The sequence below is a fragment of the Callorhinus ursinus genome, unplaced genomic scaffold, assembly GCF_003265705.2.
Source record: "Callorhinus ursinus isolate GAN/ISIS: 27379988/994484 unplaced genomic scaffold, GSC_fseal_2.0 scaffold16, whole genome shotgun sequence".
NCBI classification, from domain to species: Eukaryota; Metazoa; Chordata; class Mammalia; order Carnivora; family Otariidae; genus Callorhinus; species Callorhinus ursinus.
In genome coordinates, this window is record NW_027397078.1 from 12784710 (window position 1) to 12793829 (window position 9120).

The 9120-nt window shown below is 38.4% G+C and overlaps 1 protein-coding gene across 1 annotated transcript in view; it reads right to left on the reverse strand.

The window, feature by feature from the left end:
* CFAP47 (cilia and flagella associated protein 47) overlaps positions 1 to 9120 on the reverse strand; it is a 514691-nt gene that overhangs the window by 484839 nt on the left and 20732 nt on the right. Inside the window, exons 4-6 of the mRNA XM_073901936.1 lie at positions 4150 to 4288; positions 1691 to 1919; positions 1080 to 1240 (exon numbers count right to left, since the gene is read on the reverse strand). Of these exons, the coding sequence (XP_073758037.1) occupies positions 1080 to 1240; positions 1691 to 1919; positions 4150 to 4288 (529 nt within the window). The remainder of the gene's footprint in view (positions 1 to 1079; positions 1241 to 1690; positions 1920 to 4149; positions 4289 to 9120) is intronic.

A 9120-nucleotide genomic window follows, 5' to 3' on the forward strand; every position in this document is an offset into this window, starting at 1 on the left:
TGGGTTACCTCTAGACCTGCGTGTTGACTGTCTTTACTTGCTTACCTAGAGGGCAGCTATTTTAGCAGTGGATACTCAAATACACACACACACACACACAAAGACTGATATGAAATATTACACAGGAATGGAAGTAGCATGTTAAAAACGAATTTAACTAAGACTTCCAACCATTATCATATCTATGAGTTTATGCTAGACTTTCACAAAAAGCATGCTGCCATGAAAAAGAATATTTAGAATTTCAAAGATCGTGTGTTAAACAGAATCTTCTATGTTGGCCAAGAAATTACCTGCAGGAAAATATGATTCGTGAGGCAATTACAGATTGTACAAATAGAACAATTACTTGATTCATTACCCTCCTTAAATTAAAATACAATTCAGTCTCCACCAATCGGTATCATCATCAAGCGACCCTGTTGCCACATAGAGAAGTACACTGAACAGTGTCTCCTCACAAAGGTAAACATACAGTTGGATCGATTATTTGCCACAACCGGCCACCTCTCAAGTATAGCTGAAATTGTTCCTATGTATTTAAAACAGCATTTCCAAATGTATTTTCAAGCTAAATAACCAAACCGAGTACAGAGAATTATGAAAAATATACATTGGCAAAAGTTCTACAAGTCTGTATGAATTTCAGCAAGCAAGTGTGGTGTATCCCAGCAGCTGCTATAGGCTTACTCTTTATGCTCCTTAGCAAGCATCTTGCTGTGGCAAGAGCCCTGCATCCTCTTTGGAGGCACCGACACACCCTGCATGCCACTGGCTATCCCCTATTTCTGCAGGGACAACGAGGTCTTGTTGCACAGATTCGTCTGGGCCCACAACACAAAACCACACAGAACTTCCGCTTCTACAAGGTCTGAAGAGATTTGTAATCGAACATGAAATATTTAGAACAAAATTCTTAAATGTTCGAAATCATATTAACCATGTTAGAAGCATTGAGAGCCATAATAAGAAAAATCTGATTGGTGCCTTCTGACCAGTTTTACTGTTAAAGTCAGTTTGAATGTATGATTGACATGCTTTTGATTAATAAAAAACACCATAACTGAATTTTTGCTTACTTTGGGCTGAAACAAAATGTAATTACAATCTTTTGATAAGGTAGTAACCTCCCTTCATTAGGAACACAGGAGATAAAATTGGTAACATCACTGTTCTTTATTTTGCTTAAGTAGGTGAAATTATTTAAAGCAACATCTGTTCTTTGTCGAATATTTGTGCCCTGTAATATAAAATCAGACATAAAAAGAATATTAAGGCAGAACGCAAATAAAATAAAACATCTTAAGAGGAGATCATAATTGTTGAAATTTTAGTCTAGAAAATCAAGAATATGAATGTCTTTAAAGAAACATACATAAATTTGACCAAAGCACATCATAAAATTAAAGGAACTGTTGAAAAATTGATGAGAACAGAAAACCCCACAACTAGCTGCTAATCTATAAGAAGCACTCGTCTGGTTTACTTCAGATATAAATCACTATCAGTGTTATTTAATTTACAGAATTTTTTGAGGTTACCCTTGAAGACATGTGAAAGGGAATCATATCTATCCACATGTTGAAACGTACTTAGAATAATTTAACAGCTTTTTTTGATATTAGTAAATTCAAAACAACCTGTTTCAAAACATAATACCCGATTTTCCCCGGTTGCACTATTTACTTACCAGTTCTTCTCCAACTGAATCATTTTGCATTATGGCCACCCAGTATATGGGTTCTGGGCTATTATTGTATAGAAGTGCATGTTCAATTTTTGAAGTTCCGAAGAAAACTGAACCAAAGTGTATGCATTCCAACTTTTTGTCATTACTTATGTTTAACAATTCAATAATCTGCTCAACCACATGAGCTTTGACACTCAAGAGTATATCTGGACGACCTTGCAAACTCACTCTACAAGATAATGAATTATACATATATATTTTAATTAGAATTCTATATACTTAATTTTTCTCCTATATATTTGAATAAACAGAAATTTTATAACATCACATTATAATTAAAATTCAAAGGCCTAAGAGCAGTTCCTTTCTCATACATGCCAGAGAATGTCAGGTCCTTCTGACTATCTGAATCTGCACAGTTGAATGGCATATGTACAACCTAATCCATTGTCCCCAAGAAACAACAAAGTTGGAAAACAATCACATGGATTGACTCCAAAAAGAACTTATTGCTAGGTCCGTATCACCAATTATTTCATAAACACTAGAATTAGATGGGATGATTTAGATTTCTAAAAGAATTCTAAGATTCTTTTCTAACTCATCCCACTCCCCCAAGTCCAACAACCAAACTCATCCCCATCCTAATAACCCAATTCCCTATGAAGTGTCTCAGCAAAATCCCACTTGTTTGCTGAAATGAAGATCCCCCCCCAATAAAGCTTCATTTCCTAGACTAATTTCAACTTCCTTTTGAAACTGCCCACATATGCACATTTATCCCTCTGTGGCATAAGTGCAATCCTTTTGACTCTCACCCCATCAAATACCACAAATAAATGACCACTCCACAACCATCACCTAAGTCCTTATCTTACATTACATCTCTGTCACAGTGCTCAGGGCTGATATCATCTACATACATCTCTCCTCCCTTAGCTTCCTTGACACCAAACTTGGCTGGTTTTCTTCTAACTTATTCAGACTTTACCTTCTCATTCTTCTGTGGCTTGGATATTTTATACACTCCATGAATAATGGCGTCTCTCTCCTACTCTTTTATACTCTGCTCTCCTTGTCAAAGTTATTTTCAACACTTCATGCTTCATCTACAACTTATCCACTGACAACCCGCAAGCCAATATACCTAGACCAAATTTTTTTTCTGGGACTCAAGATAAGGAAATCTAATAGGCTTCACAGGATTCTGCAAAGCAAATCAATTCCAACAGTTTAAAACTGAACTCAAGATCCTCTCCCCCAGACCTGTCCTTCCTCTTACCATCCCTTTCTAGAACCAGTCACTACATCTAGTTAACATTTCTCCAGAACATTTCTCCAATCGGCACACTTCTCTCCATACTCCTGATTTGTACCTTAGCTGAAGCTTTCATCATTTCTCTTCTGTTTTACAGTTTCTAGTCAGGCTACACCTCCACATACCCACCCCACCCTGATTTGTTGTGCCCACTGTTATCAGCACGACCTTTCTAAATTGCAAACTAATCAAGACCCTCGCATCCTAAAACCTTCCCGAGATTCCACAGCCTTCACAATGAAACCTAAGCTTCTATCAGGGCTCAAACTGTTTCTCAAACTTTTTTTGGCTGTGACCTTCAGTGAGAAATGTATTTACATTGCAAGCACACACACATACACACACATGCATACACAGATACACAGGCACGCACACACACGTGCACCCACACACACAAAACAAGTTTTGCAAAACATTTGCCCTTACTACGTGAGATGCATCCTGATATTATCTATTTCACTGTTTTGATGCTGGTGGTGACCTATTATAGTGAATGCACATTCTGCTAATGGACTGAGACACAGAGCATTAAAAAGTGCTGTCCTATGAGGTACTTTACTGGACCCTGCACCATTCTGGGTTTCTGGTCTCATCTCACATCACTCCACACCGCCATCTCTTTGCCTCTACATTGCCTCAGCTCGCTCAGTGTGTAACACTGTCTATTTACCTCCAGGATTTCAAGTCTTCTACTTGCTCAGCCTGAAATTACTCTTCTAACCCACCCCCATCACTAACACCCACCTCCCCTATACACAAACACACTCACACACACACACACACACACACACACACACACACAGCTCAAATCACACCACTGCTCTTTGCCGGGCTACTTCCTACTCACCAATAACTGTTTGGGTACACTATCCCCTCCTTAATGGAGCCCTTTCCTGATTCACTCCCTCACCCCCACAAAATCCAAACTAGAAGCTCCTGTTATGTGTACCCATAGGCCATCCTCTGTTTCTTCCCATTTTGGAGTCTCTAGTGCTTGGCAAATAGTAGAGACTTGGCAAATGAATGCTGACTGAAAGAACAAAGAAGCTAATATACATTCAAGACAATAGGCATATCTGAAGAGTAAAACAGGAAAGTATTAAGAACTACATTAGAATTAAGAACCATAGTATATGCTTACTTTGCCACTTCATTTACAATTCTGGGCTGGTCAGCACAGAAATCCACTTTAACAATCACTGATGACTTGGGCTCCACAATACCATTACTTGGAAAAATGACAATGGGTAATTGGCCCTGGTATTCTGCTTTAAATGTACCTAAGGAGAACAAGAGCAAATGGTTTACATCTGGATCCTTACAGTGTCATAGTCACACCCTTAATAGGAGACAGCCACACATTACAGAGTGTATAGTCTATTGTGGACCAAGAATCACAGCTTTGACTATAAGTTTAGTCTCTGGGGTCACCCAACAAATATGAACTGATTGTTAGGACTCAAGCTTCAATGATAGTTAAAATATACTATCTGCTTGCAGTGGTCAGGCACATATGCTAAGAGCTTTGTATATGTTACTCCATGTAATCCTCAGAGTGATTCCATGATATAGGTTCAATCATTACCTCCATTTTATAAATAAGGAAAAAAAGCTTAGAATGGCTGAGTGATTTGTCCAAAGACACACAACTATTGTGGTAGATTACACAGTTGACCCCAATTCTTCACCCTTCTCTGCATCTTACCATGACACTACCAGGGACAAAGTATGTTTTCCTATCCCTTGACTTGGGGCCTGACCACATGATTTGCTTTGGCCAATAGTGTGTGGGTTGAAGTGGCAACATGCCAGGCTCAAATGCCACATGTTCTCTTGCACCTCTACCATGTAAAGTGCTTGAGTAGCTGCTGTCCCTTTGGCCTGTGCTTCAGAATGAGCACACGTGGAACAGAGCCTCCAGCTGACTCACAGACCTGCAGTGAGTAACAGAACATCCCCAACCGCCTAAGTTTGAAGCAGAGCTACCCAGCTGAGCCCAGCTTAGATCAGTCAAGTTCCAGCCAATCTGCATACAAATGAACAATTAAAAAATAATTGCCTTTTTAAGATACAGAATAGTGTGTGTTTGTTACATAGCAATAGTTGACTACTACAGTTAGAAACTAATAGGGTTGGGATTTTCACTTGCATGTTTCTGACCAAAGGGCTCACATTCATAGCCACTGCCACTTCTCTCTCTCTCTCTTTTTTTTTTAAGATTTATTTACTTATTTAAGTAATCTCTACACCCATGGAGGGCTAGAACTCCCAACCCCGAGATCAAGAGTCGCCTGCTCTACCAACTGAGCCATCCAGGAGCCCCATCACGTCCTGATCAATGAATTAATGCAGTTCACATGGGGAAAAGCAAAAGGAATGTGTTTCTAGAATCAAATAGCATGGGAGAAGGAGGCTAGAAATATGTCTTATTCTGAAAGCAGAAATGGTTCATAACTGATGGTCATGTTTAGTACCTGTATTAGAGCATACATTCCTTGAGATCACATACTATGTCTTCCTCATCTCTATGGTTCCAGCACCCTACACAGTGCCTAGCACCAGGTGGTACTCAAAATATGTCCAACAAATGGAAGTAGCCGGTCACGAATTTCCTTAATCTCATAATGCAATATAAACACAAATGAGCATGCTGCCAACATAAACAACTTTGCAAATTCCAGTTCACAAATTTTAAATCACATGTGATGAAATTTTCCAAAATTATTCAATTCACTTAGGAAAATAAAATATTAGCATAATAAAAGTACTGAAAGTATAAAGAGGCAATAAGACTTTTGTAAGTACAGAGATGATCTGATGAAAAAGTCAAACAAACTCACAGTAACAAAATTTGTTCATCTGATCGTTTTAGAGAAGTGCTAATAACATGATATTTAAGAGGTTTTTCTGTCATAAAACAAAAATTTGTAAAATTATATCCATTTCAAATAAATAGGTATTATCGACTCAATTCTCCAGAAAAGGAAAATTATGTGAGTCTAGTTAAGGCTGAGTCAGTGAGATATTCCTAGACTGTAATTACTTTGATGTAATTTGACAAAAGAATTTAAGCAAATATTTCAAAAGTTTATTTAGGAACAACACCAAAACCAAAAGAACATTGTTCAATCTTCTAAATATATTAAAACAGTGGCTACACAAATATTACTGTGTGTTATATAACTTTAATGCCACTAGCAATAATGAAATATTTGACTTTTATTTTTAAATTACTAACAATAGAAGCAAGGACATCATCCTAAGGGAAGGGTGTCATTAAAGGAAGGATGTTACAGAAGGCATTTTTGTCATCAAATTTTCATTTCTTTTTAGATATGATGCTGGCTGATGTTTGGAAAATGAACTAGAAGGAGATAAGGGACTTCAGAGAAATAATTTCAGTTGGTATAATTACCAAGCAAAAGAAGATGATGGCCTGCTGTAGAGAAGAGGCAATGGGACAGAGAAAAGAGGATTACTGACATAATTAGGAAGTTGAATAGACAGGATTTAACAATTGACTAAGGGGGGAGGAGGTGAAAAAAAGGAAGAAGTCAAGGATTTTGCCAAGTTTCTGACTGGCCCAAATATATGGTGGTGACATTTAATGAAAAGGAGAAAAGGAGAAGTTTTGGGGAAAGGTGAGGAGCTTAGTTTTAGACATGTGAAGTTTGAGAAACCTGAAGGAAATGCAAAGGATTATACAGACCTCAGTGAACTGACAGGAATGGAAGTGATTGCCTAGAGGGAGTGTGTTGACTGAGGGAACATGTGGGTCGATGGCAAATTCTAAGAAACGCTCACATTTAAGGAATCCCCAAAAAAGGGACAGCAATCCACAGAAGAGAATTGAAGAGGAGGGAGGCAGTAGGAAAGAATAATTCTAACATCAATAGTAAATATTTATTGAACACTTACTATATATCACAGAGTGTGCTAATCATTTTATTAATCATCATCACAATTAGGAGGCAGGCATTATGTTTATCTCTACAATGGATGTTCCAGAAGTGTAAATTCCTTGCCCGGGGCCACCCAGCCAGTAAATGTTATAAGAATTTGGGTCCTGGAAGACCTCACTCCAGAACCTGAGACACTATTTTATATAAGGTACTGAGGAGTCATAGAAGCCAAACATTTGGCTTTTTTTTTTCAAGAGAACACCAGTGGTCACCTGTGTCAAATGTTGCTAATTAAGTCATGTAAAATAAACAGCCTTGTCCACTGAGATTTGGGAGAGCACAGGGCACGTGAGGCTACCCACAGGTGTGTTTGGGATGACAGGTCCTTTGCACAAACCTGTACGTTTTTGGAATCTGAGTTGCTCTACCTTCCCTAGAGAAGCAGCTCAGTCACTGGGTGATGAAGTATATACATTGTCACCTTGCCTCTATTCTTCCAAAATTCTTCTAGAAACTATGAGGTAGATTTTTGTGTAAAAGTATTTGTAGTATTTTATTTTTTTCTTCCTTTCCCCTACATTCATCTGTCCTGCTCCTTAAAATCCATGCAAACCATAAGGGACACTGAACTCTAGGAAACACACTGAGGGTTGCTGGAGGGGAGGCCGGTGGGGGGATGGGGTAACTGGGTGCTGGGCATTAAGGAGGAAATGTGATGTAATGAGCACTGGGTATTGTATACAACTGATGAATCACTAAATTCTACCCCTGAAAAAAAAAAAAAAAAAAGCACTTGTAATATCAAACCAGGGCAAACAGTCTATATTTTTATACCATTCTACTGAAAATCAAGAGTCACGGGGCGCCTGGGTGGCTCAGTCAGTTAAGCGTCTGCCTTCAGCTCAGGTCACGATCCCAGGGTCCTGGGATCGAGCCCCACATCGGACTCCTTGCTCAGCAGGAAGCCTGCTTCTCCCTCTTCCACTCCCCCTGCTTCTGTTCCCCTCTCTCGCTGTGTTTCTCTGTCAAATAAATAGATAAAAATCTTTAAAAAAAAAAAAAAGAGTCACATACCCAAGGTCATTGTTATTTCCTATGTATGCTTTTTTTTTTTTTTTAAGTTTCCTTGAATCTAAGCATAGCAAGGATATACCAATCTTCATATGTCTCCAAACGACTGTTTTGGAGACTCTTCAGAATGCCCATATGGGATTAAACAGGTTACCTGTAACCTCAATCACCTTTCATTGAAAGCTTAATGGTTCTTTTTTTTATATATATACTAAAATGACAAAGCATTTTCTTCTTTTGTAATATCCTGGTCAAATTATTTTTAGAATCTCTTTAATTCAAGTACAGTTGACATACAAGTAATGATTCTTTTCTGAAACTCTGAGAGATCACTGAACCAAATCTATTATACAAAGGTTTATAGAATGTCTGCTGTATGCCAGCATTGTATTATGCAAGAACTGTACATTGAGATTCCATGACAGCAGTTTCCAAGAAAACAAAAAATATGTATTGAGAATAAGTAGTGGGTGCTTCCCTGAGTAGTTAAGGAGGATTCCAAGGACCAGTCCTGGAGTTGGTCCAAATTAGCAAACTTCCTGGTTCTTAGATGATGTTAGTCTTTTCTAGACAGTGAAGTAGAGAGATGATGATGATGATCAGGGAAAGGGGGAGAGGGGGCATTAAGAGCAAGAGAAAGGTCATAACTTTTAGGCAAAATAACCAAATAAAACACTGTTCAAACACAGAAATGGTGTGTGATGATCACACTAGGGACTTTAAAGACTGTTCTACATCATAACTCTCTAGTAGAAAAAGTCTTCTCAGATAACCTTGAGGTTACTGAGGGGAAGAGGGAAATGACTGCAGTTCCAGGCATGCTAAAATAATAATGCTTTTTCTATTTTTAATTTTTTTATTGTTATGTTAATCACCATACATTACATCATTAGTTTTTGATGTAGTGTTCCATGATTCATTTTTGTGCATAACACCCAGGGCTCCACGCAGAACGTGCCCTCTTTAATACCCATCACCAGGCTAACACATCCTCCCACCCCTCTCCCCTCTAGAAACCTCAGTTTGTTTTTCAGAGTCCATCGTCTCTCATGGTTCGTCTCCCCCTCCGATTTCCCCCCCTTCATTCTTCCCCTCCGGCTATCTTCTTCTTTTTTTTTTCTTAACATATATTGCATTAT